This window comes from Podarcis liolepis (genome assembly GCF_965112155.1).
Source record: "Podarcis liolepis genome assembly, chromosome: Z".
Lineage (NCBI taxonomy): Eukaryota > Metazoa > Chordata > Lepidosauria > Squamata > Lacertidae > Podarcis > Podarcis liolepis.
In genome coordinates, this window is record NC_139570.1 from 5537177 (window position 1) to 5560632 (window position 23456).

The following is a 23456-nucleotide window of genomic DNA, read 5'->3' on the forward strand; positions in this document are numbered from 1 at the left end:
TAGACAGTATTTTGCATGCATACCTGCCCCCTATGAGCAAGTAACACAACCTCGCATTCGGCAGCTTTCTACATCCCCTAAATTCTAGTGCAAAAACATCTTTCTAAGCCCAGTTCCAACCAACAAGAAAGGCTTCACTGATTGCAACAGTTTGCAATAATGAGAGCAGGAACTGTAATCTTGACCTTCATTCTACACCCACACAAGAAAAAGCATCAGAGGAACAAGTAAAACGAACAGGAAGCTGAATATTTAAAGATCTGTAAAACACACAGGTCACTCACGCAAAGGCTTCCCTCCTCTGAGTTAAAAGGGTCCGATTTTCATAGAAACAGGCACTCCGCCAAAAAGCTCTCAAGAAGGAAAACAAAAGACTCCAGAGCAGGTGTCTCTGTTTTGTTTTGTTTTTTAAACTAATCAAAGGGAGGAAGATGATATTTACAACAGTGAGCTCTTACCTTGAAAACAACTGATCTGGCTTTTTGACCTGATGTTTTTTAAGTCACGTGAAAGAATTTGACAAGAAACTTGCATCACCTAAAAACTCAAGGAGCTAGTATGTGTAGACCCATGGAAAGCTGTAGTTTCCCCCAACCACTAGGCCATGTTACCTGGGCTAGCTTCCATTTATTATTATTTTAACCACCTGAAACTCATCTCCAGCTTTGCTAAAAGAAAAAACCTCTGCTATGTTTCTACTTACTTGTGTTCTTTACCTCGCAAGGAATATGCCTAAATGCCATCAGCCTGGAGACAGACCTAGGTATCTGCTTGATTTTATATTTTCAGAAATTGGGGGGGGGGGGTCCAGCCACTCCTTCCTTACTTGCCCCACCAGTCCTGGGTGCAAACCAAGACTGGGATGGTAACCCAGGAGAGCCTAATCTTGTGTCCCAAAACTTCCATGGTCCAGAAGCACATTCAATAAAGTAAGAAACTTCTGTGGGCACCAAAAAGAAAGAAAAAAGAAAAACCACCACACATCTCACAAAAGAAAACCTGAGAATATTCGGGTTTATTACAACTCATGCCACCCCCAAAACCACGGCAAAACACTTACATATGTCCTTAAACAAATAAATCACATACCAAAAAGAAAAGGGAAAGGCAGACATCCCAGACATCCTACCAACCCAAACAGCTCAATATTTAAAATTTTAAAAACTGGGACAGAAAGGGGTGTTAGGATTATAACCTTAGTCTTGCTATCTGCAAACAGACAGGTGATAATATAAACCTGCCCTAAAGGGTCATTGGAAACCTCACAACTAGAAAATCCACAGATAGCAATTTGAAGACTTGAAAACACAAGTATTATTATTTACAGTCTGTAACTCACCTTATGCCTTTGGCCTAGAGAGGTGGGATCTAAATAACAACTCCCCCCCCCCCCACATACCAAAACACACATAGAGGGAGAGACAAAAAACAGGACTTGCATAGGTCACATTTGTAGGGAGCAGGCAGATTATCCCCCCTCCCCATGGCTTTCAGATGCCAGCTTCAAGGTCAACACGACTTACCGGTACATGAATATGCTTTGACCAGTTGGGCTGCGCATGAGAGGCTGCTGTTTTCTGCTCCATGTAGAGGATCTTGAATTTGGGGGACAGGGGTGAGCCGAGGAGAGGATCCTCTCCCTGGGATAAAGGGTCCTCAAAATCCCATTTGGCATCGAGAAGTGTTGCCGCAGCAACCGCCCAGTCTGGGGACCAACTGCCATGGAATTCAAGGACGGGTGCTTAGGGCAAGGAAAGAGGGAGGTTGTGCCCCAGTATCTAGTGACCGGGATGGGGTTAGGGAGAGATGGTGCCAATGGACCAGCAGGCAAAAACCCTACCCTGCTCTTCCACATGGAGAAAATATTTTCTGCTGTTAAGAAAAAGCAGAGCAATCGGCAGGGAATTTCACCAAGCCACCTCAACCCCAAAGCAGGCTAGAGATAAACATTAGAATCACCTGCTGCCATATTTATGCATCAAACTTGTATATTTTTTTAGGGGTGGATGGGAGAAATGGCAGGAGTTGTTTGAGAAGTTGGCAGCACAGCTTTTGAACTCGGTCATTACCCTCCACCAGGCCATGCAGAAGAAGGGGGTGTATTCTGAAGAAAACCCACAAAATTGAATTACATTTTTATCTTGCTCACCTCATTTTGTCCTCACAACAGCTGCAAGTGGTAGATTAGGTTGAGATATTGCGACTGGCCACTGAGTGAGCTCTGCAGTGGAGGCAGAATTTGAACCCAGGTTTCTCAGGAACTACTCTAACCCTCCCGGCAACTACACAACACAGAGACAATTGTGTGCAAGCAACAGGTGGGGAGCTTGCTATTCACCTAGACACATGCAATCTGGGCCCCAGCATTTTTAAATCTGTGCTTTCAATTCAGGGCACCCAGTGTGTTTTGGTTTTGTTACATCTACATTACTTTTGTTTTCATATCTCACTTCTTTGTATTTAAATTGCTTTCATCCCCAATGTATTCTAAAATGCCCAGAGGAAGCTATTCATTCATTAGCTATATTTCTGTTACTGCCCTTCATCCAATATCCTACTGTATTCACGGGGAGCATTCGCAAGACACATGTACACACTGCAGCCAACACACTAACGTGTTGCAACACACAGGACTCAGCTAAACAGCTGCAAATATAATGTTTAAATTGTGTTTTAAGTGCATTATACAAATGTGACACAAGATGGCGAGGGTGAGCTTATGGCAAATTCAATATATATTTTTAAAACTTTTTTTTTTAAAAAAAGTATTTTCACAGCATTTTTTATGTGTGTCCAGATCCCACCAGTTTGGAAAGCTCTGTGTTAAAACAACAATAAACAACATGGGAAAGCACTCAAGTGAAATGGATACATAAATACAACAAAAAGGTTTGTGGAGGAAGTCTGATTGAGAAGTCTCCCCCCCTTTCATCCTTGATGTGCTAAGCAAAGTTATCGAAGGGTAAAGTCAACACCTTCTCTCTCAAGGAGCAAAAGTAGTTCAGTAGCAGAGAACATGTTTTGAAAGAGGAAGATTGCAGGGAATCTCCAGTCAAAGGATCTCACGTACCAGGCAATAGGAAAAACCCTTCTATGAACACAAAGAGCTGTGGCCTGTCAGGCAATGTTTCTGAAGCTTGAGTCCCCAGCTGTTGCTGGACTACAACTCCCACCATCCCTGACCACTGGCCCTGCTAGCTAGGGATGATGGGAGTTGTAGTCCCACAGCAGCTGAGGACCCAAGTACAGTGGTACCTCAGGTTAAGTACTTAATTTGTTCTGAAGGTCTGATCTTAACCTGAAACTGTGCTTAACCTGAAGCACCACTTTAGCTAATGGGGCCTCCTGCTGCTGCCGCGCTGCCGGAGCACAATTTCTGTTCTCATCCTGAAGCAAAGTTCTTAAACCAAGGTAATATTTCTGGGTTAGCAGAGTCTGTAACCTGAAGCGTCTGTAACCTGAAGCATCTGTAACCTGAAGCGTATGTAAGCCGAGGTACCACTGTATGAGTAACAATGGTAGACAATACGAAGATAGACAGACAGATAGTCTGACCTGGTATAAGCCAGCTTCCTATGCACTCTGCATAAGCCTGGAGAGGTGCCCACAACTTCACTTTGAATTCAGTGCCAAGCTTAAAGCAGGTTCTAGAGTGTGTTAGCAAGGCTAATGCTGTTTTTTCAAATAAATGAAGCAGTTTTCAAATAAATGTATACAATTTCACTGGCTTGGCATATACCTTGAATAACTGACTTTCTGTTCCAGCGAACTGAGACATGCAATGACTCATTCGTAATGCTGGGATTCCTTCCTGAAAAGTTCAATCAGTGCAACATTGCCCCTATTATTATGTATTCAGGCTGCATTTATTGAATTTTAGCCTGCTACCCAACTGTTAAAGGCCCAAGAGTCATACCAGGTAAAAGAGTGGTGTCTGCAGCCAAGGCCTTGCCAGATCTGATAAGACACTGCAATACAGTGGTACCTTGGGTTAAGAACTTAATTCGTTCTGGAGGTCCGTTCTTAACCTGAAACTGTGCTTAACCTGAGGTACCACTGTATTGCAGTGTCTTATCAGATCTGGCAAGGCCTTGGAGCACGATTTCTGTTCTCATCCTGAAGCAAAGTCCAAGGTACTATTTCTGGGTTAGCGGAGTTTGTAACCTGAAGCGTATGTAACCCGAGGTACCACTGTACTGGTCACAGAAATCTGTAACCTTTTTTTTAGCACAGCAATTTTAAAGGTACTAGTCTGGCTCTAAAATGGAAATGGAAAATGAGCAAAATCCCATAGCTTAACATGATTGATTTCAAAACAAAATACAGTGGTGCCTCGCAAGACGAAATTAATTCGTTCCGCAAGTTTTTTCTTCTTGCGAGTTTTTCGTCTTGCGAAGCACGGTTTCCCATAGGAATGCATTGAAAATCAATTAATGCGTTCCTAGGGAAACCGCCTTCAGACCAGGTCCGGGGACAGTCTGTCCCCCGACCTCTTCTGAAGGCTGGGGGGGGGGGAACAAGGGCTTCTGAAGGCTGGGGGGGCTGGGGGGGGGACAAGGGCTTCGCTCCCGACCCCCAGCATTTTAAAATCTCCCCCGGGACAGCAGAGACTTCTCTGCTGTCCCGGGGAGATTTTAAAATGCTGGGGGTCGGCAGCGAACGCTTCGCTCCCGCCCGCCAGCATTTTAAGATCGCCCGGGGCAGGCGGGGGGGAAGGCAGGCGGGGGGGAGCAAAGACTTTTGCCACCCGCCAGCCTTCAGAAGAGGTCCTCTTCTGAAGGCCGGCTGTGGGCGAAAGTCTTTGCTCCCGACCGCCAGCATTTCCCTATGGGCTTTCGTCTTGCGATGCAAGCCCATAGGGAAATTCGTCTTGCGAAGCGCCTCCAAAACAGAAAACCCTTTTGTCTTGCGGGTTTTCCGTCTTGCGAGGCATTCGTCTTGCGGGGTACCACTGTAGAAGAAAGCAACAAATGCTACAACCCAGAGCCATTCAATTAAGCATTGGAAGATTCAGGGCAGATGACAGTAAGGACATCCACACGAGAGCGCAGTTAAACTATGGAATTTGTTATTACAAGATGTACTGGTGGCCCCTAGACTAGATGATTTTAATAGACAGTTAGCAACAAACTCATAACCACAACGGCTATGTTATAACAACACTGTCAGAGGCAGTGAGCCTCTGGATCTCAACTTTTTGGAATCATAACTTGGGAGAGCGCTGTAACACCTGGTTGCCCACTTTGGGAACCCAAGCTAGACAAGATGGCCCTTTGGCCTGATCCAGTATTGCTCATACACTCTTAAAACATAGGTAAAGGTAAAGGGACCCCTGACCATTAGATCCAGTCGTGACCGACTCTGGGATTGCGGTGCTCATCTCGCTTTATTGGCCGAGGCAGCCGGCGTACAGCTTCCGGGTCATGTGGCCAGCATGACTAAGCCGCTTCTGGTGAACCAGAGCAGCACATGGAAATGCCATTTACCTTCCCGCTGGAGCGGTACCTATTTATCTACTTGTACTTTGACATGCTTTCAAACTGCTAGGTTGGCAGGAGCAGGGACCGAGCAATGGGAGCTCACCCCATCACGGGGATTCAAACCACCGACCTTCTGATCGGCAAGTCCTAGGCTCTGTGGTTTAACCCACAGCTCCACCCGTGTCCCTAAAACATACTATGCTGTATTTTAAACACTAAACACATAGCAGTAAATCTTCCCAGCTTTGAAAGCCAATTTTACAGTGTTTGAATTGCCACTTTTTAATGCTTTCTTTTTTAAAAAAGAATGTGTGTGTGTGTGTGCGCGCGCACACACACACACACAAAATCTCTCCATGCATACACATAGTCCTAAGAAGAAACGACATTTAATACAATTACCTAAGCAGTCAACTCCTAACCATGCCTAATTAAACTCAACGAGGCTAACACCCAGGTAAGTGATGTCAGGATTGTGGCCTTATTCAGGATCAGCTCTGATACATCGGTCAGTCAAATATCACTGCAAACCAGTCAACACACTAATCCAACGTGTTTTAGTAAATCCCGTTACCTAAGTGAAACTCTGGCTTCTGCTAACTGGCATTCAATTTTTACCTTCCCCCTTGCTTCCATTCGCCTTTCCAGAAACGTCTGCATTTTAAAAACAACATATTGTTCTCTGCTGCATACTTTCCAGAGCAAACGCTGTAATTCTGAAACACCAGTTAATTTGCAAATGCAATGGCTAAGCAGAAAAGCCAGTGAATACATTTGGGCTTACCGCCATAGACCACACCTTCAACCAAGTTTCTGGGGTGAAGCAGAATTCCATTTCAAGACAACGAAATGAACCAACAATCTTCTATGCAGAGGTGGTACTCCATAAAATAAATACTTTAAGGAACTAAAATGCCGTGTGGTTTGTTGTTTTTAAAAAAGCAGGCAGTAAGCAGGAAAAAACAGGCACAAAGTTGAGCAAAGATCAAATTACATTGGGCTGGAAATGCATTCTGTTTAAAAAAGCACCTTCCAAAAGGGAGGGAGGGGCTTGTGACCTCAACAGTTTGACTTCTGTAGCAAGCCTAGTTGACCTTAAGGCTGCAACCTTCTGTACAATCAACCAATCACAAAGGAGAAAGCCCGGCAGGTCTCAGTGGGACAAACTCACAAGTAAACATGCAAAGGATCGGGATGCCTGAGCTGTAATCCTTACAACACTCCCTGCAAAAGTCTGCTGCAGGAAAAAAATAAACCGAGAGACATGCAGTACCTTGCAAGGGGCAGTCTTGCCATCTTGTACACAAACCCCTATCAGAACTATGCAAGATGCAAATACAGTAGTTATATGATCTCACCATGCCAAGGCCCCCCCTTTTAACCCCTGTGTGGCTGTCACAAGTACCTGCAGAAGGCTGTGAAACTGCAGGCAAGTTATTTTAGCATTCTTCAGACTCTTATTATTAACAGAAACCTGTTCCACAGGTTTTGTTCTGATGGGCTTTTCTGGGTGGATGAAAGGCTCTCTGCCATGGGCATCTAATTTGTACTGTTTTTTATTATTATTTTTAAAAATGCTGTTTGTTTTTTTGCTATTTGTATTATACACCGCCTTGAGACACTTGCATACAAGGTGTTTCATTAATACATAATAATTATATGGTATAATTATATTCATTTTTAAAAGCCAGTTGTAAAAATGCTGTAATCATAATAATAATTTATTAAATTTCTATATAAAAACAGTGTAAAACCACAAAAACTCACAACATAGCAACAAACGAAAATAATGCCCCCACAGAAGGCCATAGATTGTTTAATTAGTCAGAAGCCTGGGAGAAGAGGAATTTTTTTGCATGGCACCTAAAGATTGGTAACCAAGGTGCCAGGTGAGGCTCCCTGGGGAGAGCATCCCGCGAGGAGCCACCCAAGAAAAGGCCTGGTCTCGTGTTGCCATCCTCCTGACCTCTCATGAAGGGGCATGTGAAGAAGGGCCCCGTATGGTCAGTTCATATGGGGAAAGGCAACCCTTGAGGTATTGCGGTCCTGAGCCATTTAAGGCTTTATAAGTCAAAACTAGCGCTGTGAATTAGGCCCGGAAACTAATTGCCACCCAGTGCAGTTAGACCAAGACCAGTGTAATATGATCAAATAGCCTTGTCCCAGTGAGGAACTTGGCAGCCTAATTCTGCACCAGCTGGTGTCTTCGAACCATCTTCAGAGGCAGCCCCACATATAACACATTGCAGTTATTCAACCTGGAGGTTACTGGAGCACAAACAACCAAAGTTAGGCTTTCCCTGACCAGACAGGGACATGGCTGATCCACCAGCCGAAGCTGATGGAAGGCAGTCTGAGGCCCCCTGAATTTCAAGTGATGGATCCAGGAGTACTCCCAGGCTGCATAACCGCTCCTTCAGAGCAAGTATAACCCCATCAAGAGTAGGCGAACTCCCGCCCATCCAGTCTAGGGAACCACCCATTCACAATGCCTCAATCTTATCTGGATTGCGCTTCAGTTTGTTGGTTCTCCCTCAGTCTATTGCTGAGGCAAGACAAGGGTCCAGCACTTCCACTGCCTCACCTGCAGGTATAACATCATCTCTACGGGAAAGCCTGGATAATGGACAATACAAAGTTTTAGAAGACAAAGGGTAGTCATTAACATCCTGTGTTTCCTATGCACCTCTCTTAATTCCTACAGGTAGTTGTAAGCCACAGGGCAGGTGATACTGCACTAGTTATTAGCACCGTTTTCCAATTTATTTATTTTTTAATGCTGATGGAAAACTCTGCATATTACATGTGCATGATGAACACATGCAAAACCCACGCACTTGAAAATACACCTGCAACGACTGGGATATTTGCAGGGCGCTTTCAATATACCTTTATCGTGGGTAAATTCTTAAGCAATCTGATACAAGTCAAGTGCAGTACAAAGGTTTTTTGCACAATTACCATAAATAAGCAAACTTTCCCTTGTTAAATATGTATCCAGAATGCACTGGGAGCATGCCAGTTCTTGCAGGGGTGTATGTGCATGAATGCAGGCATGTGCATGAATGAAGAGTTGCCTTTCAGTATTAATACTCTGTCCTGAGCCAGGCTTGCAAATGGTTGCTAGCCTTGGCTGCCTCCAGCTTTATGAAAGCAGGGGTTCACCACCACTACCCCAACCCATTTATACCAGAAGTAAAAAAGCACTGCAATCCAATACATGTCCGCTCAAAATAAAGTCCAACTGAGTTCAGTGGGAGCAGCCTTTCAGGTGTAGCACACACGCACACACACAGAGAGAAGTATGGCAGACCGGTTGCTAAAAATGTTTCATTGGCTAGCAAGCACTGCGCACTTGCAAAGACACTCTAATCCCTGTGGTGTTTGTTGTAGCTGCCATTGAATAAATGCTTCCCAGTATTCGGATGCTGGAGCTGCTGAAGATATAAAGCTCTCGTTACTCAACTCTGCTTATAAAAGAAGCCAAAAGATAAACCATGATATCCTCTTCCTGTGCTATATTAGCAGCTGCGCATTGTCCGGCCAGCTATAATGACCTTTCAGTCTCATGCATTTGTGAACTGGAGCCTGGGATAAAGATATTGGCAGTAACTTGAGCATAGGTGTGAAATGCCTGCAGAATTCAACTCATGGCAGCCTCTTTCCTGGGTCTAGTGAAATGAAGGCAGGGAGGGAAAGTTCTGTGGTCCTCCGGATGTTACTGGACTCCCAACTCCCATCAGGGGTGAGGGGTGCTGCTTTTATTTTATTTTATTAATTTAAAAAATTGGTATACACTTGTGTCATTAAAAAAAAAAATCAAAGCAGTTTACAGAAATACAAACAAAACCTTGCCAAAAAAAAGTTTAAAAAGTTAAAAGCAGGTCAAAATAGTTTAGCAACGACCGCAGGACCACAGGTTACCTGAGCTAGGAAAGGACGATGCGAGATCTTCTTGCTATTAAACGGCTTCATCTCATTCCTGCAGCTCAAGCGGCTGAAAAATGCACAGGCCCATCAGAATTTTTCTTTTTCTGTTCAGCTGGCAACCCTAAAATAATAACAAAGGCTTCTCCAAGGAGATGTTGACCACTCCCGGTCTATCATTTTAGAACTGTCCTTGACACAATTGGTTTGTGTATTCCTTGACCGACCACACTTATCTCTTTTTGTACTGACTTCCTTGGGAATTGCCTTGCATTATAGAAATAAATGTTTCCCAAATCTCTGGTACCTGCCCACCCCACCAAATTGAAAGATATAATTCATTCTTAACACCAGAAGAGGTCTTGATCAGATGCCCAGGACTGGAGAACAAACCAATGGGCAACAATTGATACCTACTAGTCATGATGGTTGCATAATACTCTCCAGTGTCAGAGGCAATCTGCCACTAAATCAGAGTTGCTGTGACCGAGTTACTGTGACTTTGCTTGAGGGCTTCTTGCATTATTGTGACCATTAGCAGAGTCCATACCCAGAAAACAAAATTGACTGGCCGGCCAAACCAGGTGAGGGGGACCTGATGGGTCCCTTAGTGAGTTAGGGACTCTCCCTGTGTGTGAAGACGGGCTCCAGAATATTAAACGGATGGGACTAATAGTGGGTCCAACGGTCAAGGTTTCTGCTCATGATGTGGAGGGAGGTGAGGGGCAGATGTGGCTTGCCAATCTGGGAAGGTAGCCCATCCTAAATCTTCTTCTTTTGAAGATGCCTTGTGGGATATCTTCAAAAGAAGGAAAGGCTAAGGAGTAAACCTTACACAAATCCAGAGTGGAATCCCTAAGACAGTTGGATGGTGTCTTGTATGCCTCCTTCTCGCAAGTCCTGCAGCCAAGTTGATGCCAAATGTCTTGCTCTTCTTTTCTTTGGACCACATCAGCAAGGCCGAGAAGCGGGTCTTGTCCTGGGCAGGCCAGGACCCCTCTTCACACTGCCCAGGCTTGTGCCCCAGGGAAGTCACTTTGGTGCTGCTAATGCAGCAGTTTGGCTTCACCCTGGAGGCAAACTCCACTGTCTCTCGACAGATGGATGCCAGAGATCTAGCAGAGTTCACCTTCCCCCTTTTAGAGTGTGTTCAGCTCAAAGGAGCCCACTTTCTGTGCTCCTTGAATGAGTGGCTTGCAAATACAAGCCATCCTTCTCTACACCAGGAGAACATGTTAGCAGAGAAACCCTAACCATATCTACTCAGAAATAAATCCTACTAAGTTCAATAGTGTTTTCTCCTATCTTAGAGGAGGTGGGATTGCAGCCAAAGAAACCTAAGAACAGAAGAAGAACCCTGGTGGGTCAGGGCAAGGGGTCCCATTCAGTCCAGCATCCTGTTCTCACAGTGGTCAGCCAGATGCAATGAGGACAGAATGCAAACAGGTAGTAGAATCGGACCTCAGTGGAGGCCGACTGAGAGCAAGGAAGGTCTAAAAGCTAAAAGTAAAGGACCACTGGATGGTTAAGTCCAGTCAAAGGCGACTATGGGGTTGCGCCGCTCATCTCAATTGCAGGCCAAGGGAGTCGGCTTTTGTCCACAGACAGTTTTCTGGGGCATGTGGCCAGCATGACTAACCGCTACTGGCACACGAAGGACCGTGACGAGTGCCAGAGGGCATGGAAACGCTGTTTACCTTCCCACCACAGTGGTACCTATTTATCTACTTGCACTGGCATGCTTTCGAACTGCTAGGTTGGTAGGAGCTGGGACAGAGCAACAGGAGATCACCCCGTCGTGGGGATTCGAACCCCCAATCAGCAAGTCCAAGAGGCTCAGTGGTTTAGACCACAGCAGTAGTGGACAAAGTGTATTTATACAGAGCAATCTCTGGGCAACCTACAATCAGTTTAAACCAAAACCAAACACACACACATTGTTAAAGACAATGGCTATAAAGAACTAACAATAAATTAACCACCAGCCAGCACAGAACTTATCAACAGAAACCATCAGTGTAAAACAATTAGCAAATCAGCAGCAATAGCAAACATCAAGATACAATAAAGAAAAAGGAAATGAGCAACATTTACAGTTGTTTTTTATTTATTCAGACAAAACGGTGGCAATGTTTTTAATCACTCAGTTCTGCTGATAAATAATAACTGGTTTTGATAAGGAAGGAAATGTTTTTGGTTTAATTTTAAATGCATTTTTAAAAAAGTTTTAAAATGTGTTAATGGCTTGTAACATAACATTTTGAAACAAAACAAAAAACAAAAGACCTGCCCCTTTTGGCTCCTATGAAACAATCCTCTAAGCAGTTTGATTATAAATTTGTTTGCACCTTGGCTATACAAACTTAAGTCATAAGTCCTCAAAGCGGAAAGTGGAGAAATTTTGGACCTATGCTATGTTTTTTAAAAATGTAAATGTGCTGCTGCATTTTACTGTAATTGAACGAGTTTATAGCCAGGAAACACAGCTATATTTGAAATGCATTGTTAAGACCAAAATACAGGCTGCAATCCAACTCACACTTACCTGGGAGTAAGCCACATCGAAAAAACTGGGACTTATCCCCAAGTAAACTTGCATAGCTTGCTCAGATAACGAGTGGTTTCATTGCAATTTCAGGAGAAACTGGAGTAGATTGTGACATCACTGCTCTTGGGAGTTTTTGGCAGTTCAGTTCTATGCACATCAGCTCAGAAGTCACCCCCATTGAGTTCAACAGAACTTAACTGCCAGGTAAGGGTCTACACAGGATGCCAAACTGAAATCACACAAAGCCAAAAAATGTAATCGAGGTTCAAAAATTCTTATTTTGATCTTTCACTTTCAATCTTTTCAGCTTTGATCAGGAGAAGTTGCTCTTATTTGTTGGGGGGCACTGCAGGCCAGTGCAGGATGAGACCATGGGAAGTAGCAGCACATGAGGAGAGTGGAGAGGGGCACAATGCATGAACCAAAACACCTTTGAACTGGCACAAGACAGTCTGGGAAAACTTTGCAACCTGAGCAGAACGCAACCTGCGTCTGTGTCTGCGTATGCACGGGTCGTGATTCGCCACTTCTGCGCATGACGTCATTTTGAGCATCTGCGAATGCGGCGAAACCCGGAAGTAACCTGTTCCATTACTTCTGGGTCGCCACAGGATGCAACCTGAAAAAGCTCAACCTGAAGCGTCTTTAACCCAAGTGACTGTACTAGAACAGACAATGGCCTAACCCAGTAGAAAGCAGCTTCCTGTCTCACTTTTCTCCTTCTGCTTGCTGCCTTCACACCCTGAAAAGCAAATGTTTCCCCAGGAGAAAGATAAGGAAAACGCTCCAACATAATTATACAAAACCCAAGGAAGGCCACTGGTTTAAAGAATGTGGAGACATTTGGTGACTGCCATTCTATTTTATTTGACTTCTCTTTTTCAAATTCCTACCTCATGCGCTGACTTGAGGGAAGGTTGACAAAAGAGAAACCGGCTTGAGGCTTGTTAAAGATCCAGTTTAGGGTGGAACTGGAATGTGAGCATTAAAAATGCTCTAAAAAGCATGAACTTAGTAGGTTGCCAAGTACACAAGCTGGCCCTAGTGCTTCTGCTGATTGGGATTGCCCACTTACGAAAAGCATGTTTTAAAATTCAAAAGGCAATTTAACTATGAGGTCCCACTGGGACAAAGCGAGAATTTACTTCTGAGTAAGCACGTAGAAGATTGCGCTGGAAATGCTCTTTCAAGAGTTGTTGCTGTTGGCATTCATCTGTCTCAAAAGACATTGGAGTGTGCCTTAGGGGGTGAAGTCAAAGTAAATGACCTCCCTGGGGCTCAAGCCTCGGCAGTGTGGTCATGGAGTGCATGGAGGTCCTGGGTTGTCCAGGTTGCCTCTCGGCTCACTGATGTGGTCCAAAGTAAAACAGAGCAATATGTTTAGTGCTAGCTTGGCTGCAGGAGTTGCCTGAAGGTGGCGTACAAGGTGCCATCTAACCACCTTAGGGACTCCACTTTGAATTTGTGAAGGATTTACTCCTTGGCTTTTTCCTCTCCCAAAGATAACGTGCAAGGGAGCAGAGAGTTTGGATTGGAGATTACCTTCTTCTAGATGGGCCCCATCTGCCCCTCATGTGCAGAAACTGCCCTCTTGACCGTTGGACTCACTATTGGTCTTGTCTGATCAATCTGCCAGAGCCTGGGCTTTCCCCCCCAGAACCCAAGCATGAAAAATCTCGAACCCAACTGAAAGCTGAAATTTCACTCACAACACAACTTCAGCAGCAAAGAATAGCTTTGCTTTTAAATTGCTTTATTTAATTGGTGGCAAGTGGGTTGAGTTTCTTGTGGTAGTACAAGCAGCAGGTTAAGCACTTAAGATTTAGTTTGCCTCCCTAGCCACTGGCGCCAATGTGACTAAACACCGGCACACGCACACACCAACAAACACAAGCCCCTAAAAGATGTACCAGACACTGAACTCGAAGCCCAAAGACAGTCTTTTTGCGATACACACATTCCAAATAAGGTCCTACTGATTCAGAGGTAGACATAGTTAAGCTGTACCCTTCTACAGTTATCCACTTGTAAAGTTCAGTGCCTTATCTGTAAGTACCACAGCTCATCTAAACAAATCAACAAGGGTGCACTCTCACACAACGCTTGTTCCTGTGTACAGACAGCTTGCACTGTGTTCAGTTGAACATGTGAGCCAGCCTGATAGCACAAAGAAAAAGCAAATCCTGATTCATGCATTACTCAGGTGTAGGGTATAGCATGAGAAAAGCCCAACTTTTTCAGGCTAGTGAGATGTTGGCATTGTGGGATGCACTGGTGATGGAACATCTGAAGTGACAGAGACATCAAAGGCTAGTTCAGGGGGCACATTCTGCTCCTGGTCAGATACATCCTATGAACCCATGACCTCTTCCCCTGAGGATGGGGAGTCAGAGCCATGGATGGAGAGCAAGGTCCTTCCCAAGAGGAAGCCCCTCCTCTGCATCTCCCCCCCCCCCAAAAGTCTGACGTCATGAGGACCAGAAGCTTGAAACTGCTGACAAAAGAGCTCTCACAAGAAGGACAACATAGTAGTAGTGATGCAGAAAGGTATTTTTATGCTGATGGAAGGAAGATATTTTACGTCAATGGAAGTATGTTGAAAGATGAAATCGTAACGGCTGGGTTGATGACAGGGAGAAATAGGAAACATTCTGATCTCTTGTCTCTTGGTCTTACTGGTAGGACAGAGGAAGGAAAACTCTTTTCAGCGCCTCTCTATCTGGCAAAAATAAGGAAATCAAAAACAAAACAAAACCACGTGACATGTTTTCACAAAAGGCCAATGGAAATAAAGATGGGACAGAAATAGGAGCACTTTTTCCAAGTGGGCATCTCTCAAGAGTGCAGAGAGCAAAAGCCACTAAGACTTTGCTGGGGTCCTCAAGGGTGTCTCTTTGCAGGTTTCAGTGTGCGTTGCTTCTTTTTTTAGCAAAGCCACCAAGCTACAGGAACCGATGAGCATGTCGCCAAGCCCTTCCTTTGGGGCCAGAGTAAACTCCAACGAGCCTTTATCGCTTGCTGCTGGAATAAGTGCAAAATATAGCCTTCCAAAATTCCATTGGCTTAACATGTTCATAAAAACACACCACCACACTTAAGGCAGAATGTAAACCTTCCTCCCAGGGTCTCACTCGATAAAAGTCAGCTCCATCCCTCTAAGACCAAATATGTAAGCCTCAATTTGATCACACACCTCACTTTCAAGGAGCCTGATATTTGTGGGTCATCTTCATCCCATTTTGTGCTTTCAACAAGCTTGTGAGGTAGGTTGGCTGAGGAAAAAGCAACTCAAGTAGTGACCTCTGGAGCCAAGCATGGATTTGGACCAAAGTTTCCTATGAATCATAGAGCTGTAGAGCTGAAAGGGTCCCCCATGGTCATCCAGTCCACCCCCTGCAATGCAGGAGTCTCAACTAAATCAAAGATGGCGGATGGCCATCCAACCTCCGCTTAAGGCTGATGCAAGTTGCAGTTCAAAACATCTGGAGGGCACCAGCTTGGCAGAGGCTGCTTTCATGGCTCTCTCCTTCCTAACCAGACTTACTCTGGACAAAGTCATTCCAGTTCAAATCTTGTCTATGGCCTGAACTCATCTGAAATGAGCAAGAGGCCAGTGTTACCAACCTCGTTTGCCAGGTTATTTTATGCATTACAAGAAATAGCATACGTCAGGTTCACCGAAACACACTGCAGTGCCCCGGAGTACAATTCCAGTACTTCAAGTCAAAAGCAGCTAATTGGATATTTTTTGAGAAATCTCATAATTCACCCGGACAACCAATTGTTATGAAGAAAGAGGATCAAAGCAGTGGTCATTCTGTTGATCCAACTGTTCCCTGTGCAAATAGTTAAATAGCTTTCCCAACAGGTTTCACAATACATTTAGGTACATTTCAAGGCAAACGAAAGTTTCCACTCTTTGACCCAGGAAAAAAACCAGTTTCATTGTTCCCACTTTATAGGCAACGCACGCTAAAGCAGAACTGCCCATATCTGCTAGCTTAAAATCCTGAAGTTGGGAGAGATAAAGAATTTACCAGGTTCAAGGAGATGCTATTAGTATATAAACCCCTTAAAAACTTGGGACCAGTTTACCTACGAAATCACCTTCCGCCACATGTGCTCACTTGACCCCTTTGACTGGCAGATTTGGCAATATTGCAGATACCAGATAATACCCATTCCACATTTGTAAGAATCGATTAGTGTGGCAGAGCCTATAACTTTGGAAATCCCTGGCTATTGAGATGAAGTTTTCACTGTACTCTCTTCAGTTCCTGCTAAAAATAATTTATTTTTTCTTTAGGCAAGCCTACCAAGATGCTTAGAAAGTTGAAATAATTTTAATCTGTTTTAATATTTTAACTTGTGTATGCTTTGAAGTACGGTCGTGAATTCTTATTGATTTTACAATTTTATATTTTGTAAGCCGCTTTGCAGTTTTTACCATTAAGTGGTGCATAGGTTCTATTATATAAATAAATTAGCTGCAAACCAAAGGGTATTTCCCACATTAATAAGTAAGCATCACTGAGTTTGATGTGGCTCAGTTCTCAGATGTTCAGGATCATACCTATCATAAAATCACAGAACTGTAGAGTTGGAAGGTACCCCAAAAGTCACCTAGACCAGAGTTTTCCAAACAGTGTGTGGCAACACATTAGTGTGTCAGCTGCAGTGTGTAGGTGTGTTGTGCAAATGCTCCCTGTGCTCCTCCCAGGGCTGCAAAGGGGTTACTTTAACCTCCGTTTTCCTAGTAAAACTGAATGACTATGTCACGAAATGATGCATGTCTGAAAAGTGTGTCACCAACAGGAAAAGTTTGGAAAGCTCTGATCTAGATAGTAACACCGTTATAACTTTTAGTACAATCAAGGGAACTTGTACTTTCCACCCTGAAAATGCCAAGTGTGTTCATGCATCTAGTCCTCACAGATATTCAGGCAGCGCATGAACAATTAGCTATGCTGCCCACATGATCCCTATTCATGTTCTTCCAATGATAACCTCCTGCCTATTATAGTTAAAGGTAAAGGGACCCCTGACCATTAGGTCCAGTCGTGGCTGACTTTGGGGTTGCAGCGCTCATCTCGCTTTATTGGCCAAGGGAACCGGCGTACCGGGTCATGTGGCCAGCATGATTAAGCCACTTCTGGCGAACCAGAGCAGCGCACGGAAACGCCATTTACCTTCTCACCGTAGCAGTACCTATTTATCTACTTGCACTGGTGTGCTTTCAAACTGTAAGGTGGGCAGGAGCTGGGACTGAGCAACGGGAGCTCACCCTGTCATAGGTATTCGAACCGCCGACCTTCTGATCGGCAAGTCCTAGGCTCTGTGGTTTAACCCACAGCGCCACCCGCGTCCCTCTACTATAGCTAATTATCTTTTTATATATATTTCTATTTGGTTTTTGTGGAAGTATGAATTATCTTTGTGGTTGTGAAAGGAGGATTGTGCCCTAAGGTCTGGGCAACTTTGGGGAATGTTTACATTGCTACAAATGTCCCATATGCCAATCTAAACTGAGCATCTCTTCTTTCCTGTTTAATTACTTTCAAGATAAGATTCAGTTGCAGCGAACTGGTAAAATGCCACCGACTCTCTTTCCAATTTTCAGGCTCAAGCTGCATTTGCTACAGTTAAGCATTAACATTTGCTAGCAGCAAATTCCCTTTAACATGCTAGTCTGTGAAGATTTTAAGTGTGAATCCCAGCTGTTCACCCGTTCTTTAAAGTACGAATTAAACTCTTGGGTAGCACTCAACAAAATTAGTTACTGAAGACCCTGGGTGCTATGCTAGCTGTGTTCATGCACAAGCTCCCACAATCTTCGAGGGGTGGGCAGATAAAAATAGGGTTACAGAGAAGGATGTAAGGAAAGACTTGCGGTAATTACTCTACTATGGTGATAAAGGATCAACTCACAAGTTACGCTTTACAACAGCTGGTGTGTCCCACCACCACCACCCACATTTCAGGGCATAGAGATAGAAGAGAGATATCTAGGTGGCCATCTAAAAGAGAAAGAAAAGTGTTAACAGGACAACATTTTTGCGGGCTTAGTTTTCGGAATTTCCTCTCCAAAAAGTCATACAGTACAAAAACCAATCAGGTAGTTGGTTACTGGCTGCAATGAAAAGTAATGCTAAATTATAGATTAGTCTAGCTCCTCCAGCCCTTCACAGGCTCAGCCATTCCCTCTCTCTTCTTGTAACACTTCTGTTTTCGATTAACCATAGTTTCAATGTGACACCTGAATCCTAATTGTGGTTAAACTTTCCTATGGTTAGCTATCAATCAACTGAATATTTACCATGGTCGGCCAATCATGAAGAACAACGTATGTTTAAAAATACGTAATCTCAACCTCAGAAGCAAAAAGGTGACTAGAGCTAACCACTATAGTAGGTCTATAAGATACTACACATTTCAGCTTTTTGCCACCTATTTAGGAGCTGATTTGTTGGACCTCTCAGGGAAGATATTCAAAAGGGTCTCCAAAATGATGGTTCAGATCCCGGTCAATTTAGGGCATTGGGGGGGGAAAGAAATCCCTACACAAAACTTTCAAGAAAACCCACATTATGGATAGCCAAGCTGCAAGTTATCGTAAACTTTTTTTTTTTTTTAAGTGCTTAAATTGGAAACTTTCATTTTGAAGAGGAGGCAGCTGCAGGAGCAGCTGCACTTTGAAATGTGCTCCCCAACCCCTTTATGGATGGCCCCTGGCAAGAAATGGTGCAAGGCCTCCTTCCAGAACAGGAGGATATGCATCTCAGCTTAGAGCCTTGTGGCGGCTTCCACTTCATGGGGGGGGGGGAGGAAAGGGGGGGTTAAGCACCCTGTGTTTAAAGAATGGGAAACGTCACGTCTCTCGGCCCTAACTGTACTCAAGCCTAGGACTTTGGATGGACTTGACCTGCACTAGGGGTCAATGGCTCCACAGCCCATGAAACCTGGACTGGCTTGTGCAACTTGTTTAGCAAACACTGCCCCTTCTTCACAGCAGCGTGACCGCAAATGCTCCAACTGCAGAAGTGGCACACCAGAACAAACCAGCAACAACCACCCAAAAGTGGGCCACCCCATTATAATGGCACTCCAGGGTGGAGACCACAGCATCCACCTGGCACCAGCACCCGCCAGTCTTTCACATTAGGAAAAGGTGGAAAGTTAATAGCTTGCACCTCTTTCCAAGCGAGGGAGCGAAATGCATTGTGGATCCAATTTTCACTCTTGCACAGCCCCGGCTGACGCTAAATGGATTCATGCCGACTCTGCGGCAACACAGCCTCCGGCCGGTTGTATTCATTCAGCGTTGATATTCAAGGTTAGCTTCAAAGAGAAGCTAAGGTGGCGGGGGGGGGGGAGGCAAAGAGGCAATGTCACTGCAGAGAGGCAACACAGCATAGGGCTCTGTTAGGCCGGGGGGGGGGATCTCATTTGTGCTACCAGGCGCCACCCTAGGCGCACATTCTTTCCAAGCTATTAGACAACGTAGCCCTGGACGCGCTAAGCGGTTCTTGTCCCAGGAGACAGAAGGGAACTGCTCACATCCAGGCTTCCAGCAGAGCTACATGGCAATCTAATCCTCCCTAATGCAACCAGACTCCTGATATTATGCCAGGATCAGATCCAGGGGTTTGACTAATCTCTGAGCATTAAGAAAGTGCTCTCCAAATGAGATCAGCTAGATAGCTCCTCTAGGTCAGAAGTGAGATTCTGTTCAACAGCTGTCAAAGACCAATACGGCATTCATTAAGCACCGAGACAAATGGGATTCACACATTGACTGCATATGGACCAGCTTAAGGCACGGCCGATTTAATTTATAACGTGTATATTCCAGCCCTCAGTTCTGGAAGTTGAGGTTCTTTCCGAAACGTAACAATCAATGTAAAAGCTTTCGCAATGCAATCCTGTGAAAGTCTACTAAGAACCAGCTCCCACTAAGTCCATTTGAAATCCTGCCCATTTTGGTTTCTCATTTTCCCAAGCTTACATTCGCTCAATTTTTGCAGCAAACGGTGTACTTTTCTAAAAGCATCAGCATGGAAATTCATATGCGTTTCCGTGCACCAATGCTTTGTGAATTCCTGCATGCAATTTTGCTTAATATACATCTTTGCACTAATACATGTATTTATGAGCAACTCTTTTGCTTGGAGAACCACATCACAAAATCTGGAATGCTGTGGATTGCAAAGGATTAACCATGCCTCAGTTCATTTGTCAGGCGGGGGAGTGCCAAATTAGGGAGGCCACCATTATAAAGGTAAACCAAACAAATAGCTCACCTCTAAGCCAAGGTGGGGCAAGGCAAGAGGCCTGGGAAGAAAAAGTCTTTACCTGGCACCAGGCTATGATTTCACCAGTGTTAGAAAGTGAGATATGAAAGCTAGGAGCTAAATGGCACCTTAACCTAGGTTACTGGTGCAACAGCAGAATGTCTAGGCACACTTCTTTTATAACAAGAATACAAAGCTGAAAATGAATGAACTGCAGCTAAAATCTTACATTCATTTTTCACATGGTCTAGTCCTCACCTGAAGACTGCAAAAAACAAAGCTATACCTCCCCTGCCTGCCCCCCTAATATTCTTATAAGGATCCCTTCTCCAGTTCTCCAAGAGTGCCTGGAAGCGGGGAAGCAGAAAAAGGTCCTCCTTTTGCCCCAGCAGCAGCAGCAGTTTTAATCTGAAATATTAGGCGCAGTACTGCTCCCAGAGCTCAGAAACTGCTCGCGCTAATGAAATTCCCTGTTGCAAAAATGCTCCTAGGACAATGGGAGTTTTGAGTGCTCGATTTCACTCACCACAGTGACTGTTCCCACCTCCCACAACTCCGGCCGGTGTGACAAGCTCAAGCCTTCCTCTCAGCTTTTGGGCTGCAGAGGATTCAGGCCACTGCTTTGATCAGAGTTAAGAAGCAAGCAGGATCAAGCCAATGGCACACCTAGCCCAGCATCCTGTTATGACAGTGGCCAGCTAGATATCAATGAGAAGAAGCCCACAAGCAGGACCCCAGCACAAGAGCAATTGTCCCCACCTGCGCTCCCCAGCAACTGGGGTTCACCATAAGCACACTGCCTCTGACCAAGGAAGAGCGGCCCAGCCGTTGTGGATAGCAGCCGCTTACAGTCCCACCCATCTGTCTAATCCTCCTGTCAAGCCATCCAGGTTCACGGCCCTTACTGCATCTTGCGGAAGTCAACTCCAAAGTTTAGGGTCAGAGTTCTCATTCTCCTAGTTGGGTTACTTTCGCAGGTTGATGACGAGCCCCATCTGCCCCTCGCTTCCCTCCTCCTTGACCACTGCACTCACTATAGGTCTCTTCTGAAAAAAGTCGCTCTGAGCCTGGTTTTGGCCAGGGAGGGTGAGGTATAAATAAATGTGCATGTGCATATCTGAAACCTAATTGAAAGCTGAAATTTCACTGGCAACACAACTCTCAGCATCAAATTTTACTGTTCAATATCCCCTAACTTTTCAGATAAGGAATTTCCACATTAAAATAAATAAAAACCAAAAGAGAATCCATCTTCCCTCTATTTCCTCACTCCTCCCAATTTACTTCACCCTGCTGTGATTTTTTTTGGTCTTGATTTATTTTACTGCATTTATATGCCCCCTGTGCTCCCCACTTCTCATTTAAGCCTCACAACAACCTTGTGAGGTATGTTAAGCTGAGAGGCAATGGTTGGCCCAATGTCATTCAATAAGCTTCATTAGGTGCGGCACTCTAACCACCGGGCCACACTGTCCCTGCTCTCACTGGGTGGGCAAAGTATTTCTATGCAATGGTTCTGAAAGATTAAGAATGCACTGACACATTCAGGGGGCACTTCAGAATACACAAGATTAGGGAATGTGTCTGAATGCTCTCTGGAGACACACACACACACTTCCCTGTACCTGGAAAGCCAGCACACTGCTAACAGGCTACTTTTCCACTAGCAACGGGAACTTAAATAAATAGAATTCTGGAAGTGAGGACACTTAAGTCAGGGGGCTCCTTTCTTGTCCACAGAGTGAAGTAAGTATGGACCAGGAAGATTTCACCACACAGTTCTTCTGCATCTCTGAAGCACCAGCATAGCAAAGGCATGGGAGGATCAGGACTCTCTGCATGCTGCAAAGGAGAGGCTCCAGGAATACAATCTGGATCCACCCAGGCCTTTCATGAATTTCTATAAATACCAAGGTAGTTGCAGGAATTTGCTAAGTCAAAACCATGTGAGAAGAAGCAGAGGAACAGAGCCCGCCCACCCACTGTGCAACTGTGCTATAAGCAGCCTGCTCTACAGCTTTCTCGCCACCTGAGGTGCTCCAGATGTTGACACACCCCAAAGCCCATCATTCTCTGACCATCAGCCATGATGGTCAAGACAGAGCAGAGGGGGCAAAGGATTGCGTTTTGGTGCTTCCAGAGCAATGTGCAAAAGGGCAAACTTACACATTAACCCTGCATTGAGGCGTGCAAACTCCAGGTGCAGAAACAGCTGTGCCTGACTCTGACCTCACAGGCAGGACATTCCGCAGTTCTACCCCTCCTCCCCAAACTCCTCAAGCTGCTAGCTATTATGGATTCCAAAGGTTTGAGGAGGGAGAAGAAAAATCATCAATGCAATCTCAAGTATCTGGGCAAGATCTTTCAAGATCCCTTTTTGCAACCCATAATTTACAGAGGGTTTTAGGAATGCTGAAAGCTCTTTGCGTGTAAAAGCTCAGGTAATAAAAATTGTGAGAAAACCTGAAGCTGTAGCTTTAATTTTTCAGGGTTCCCTCTCCATTTTGTTTCAGAAAATATTAGGGGTGGAAGGCCTTGACATATCTATGCAGACCCAGTGAGCAATTTGGCCGCTGAATTCTGCACTAGCTGAAGTTTCCAAACTGTCTTCAGAGGCAGCCCCATGTATAACGAATTGCAGTAATCTAGCCTACAGGTTACCAGAGCATAAACAAAAGAAGTTAGGCGATTCCTGTCCAGACAAGGGCACAGCTGGGCCACCAGCCAAAGCTGACAGAAGGAATTCCATGCCACAGAGTCCACCTCAAGTGACAGCAAAGGATCCAGGAGTACCCCCAAGCTACAGACCTGCTCCTTCAGAGGAAGTGTAACCCCATCAAGAGCAGGCAACCTCCCAGCCATTCGGTCCATTACCAAGGCAAGACAACGGTCCAGCACACCCACTGCCTCACCCTGCAGATGTAAAAAAGGAGAGCTCTGTGCCATCCGTATATTGCTGACAACATACTCCAAAACTCCGGATGACCCCACTCAGCAGTTTCACATAGATGTTAAACAGCACAGGGGATAAAACGGAATGCTGAGGAACCCCACGTTGACGGCTCCCTTAAACCCTGGAGAGCCGCTGCCAGTCAGTGCAGACAGTAGTGTGGTAGATGGAACAATTGGTCTGAACTTGGCATTAGGCAGCTTCCTATGTTCCTCTATATCAGACATATGTAGATATGCTCTCAAACCTTCTGTTGCTTT

At 44.8% G+C, this 23456-nt stretch overlaps 1 protein-coding gene across 12 annotated transcripts in view; it reads right to left on the bottom strand.

Moving 5' to 3' along the window:
• The window catches only part of ATP11C (ATPase phospholipid transporting 11C (ATP11C blood group)), a 99655-nt gene that overhangs the window by 69703 nt on the left and 6496 nt on the right, over nucleotides 1-23456 (bottom strand). For 4 of the 12 annotated variants that reach the window (XR_014521730.1, XR_014521731.1, XM_083486266.1 and 1 more), the window contains exon 1: nucleotides 1524-1705. The exons of 5 other annotated variants lie outside the window; for them this stretch is intronic. Coding sequence is in view for 5 of the 7 variants with exons in the window: in XM_083486266.1 (XP_083342392.1) it covers nucleotides 1524-1586 (63 nt within the window). In the remaining 2 variants the exon portion in view is untranslated. Of the gene's footprint in view, nucleotides 1-1523; nucleotides 1706-6264; nucleotides 6503-23456 lie in introns of those variants that run through there. 3 more of the 12 variants (XM_083486263.1, XM_083486264.1, XM_083486260.1) reach the window with 3 other exon arrangements.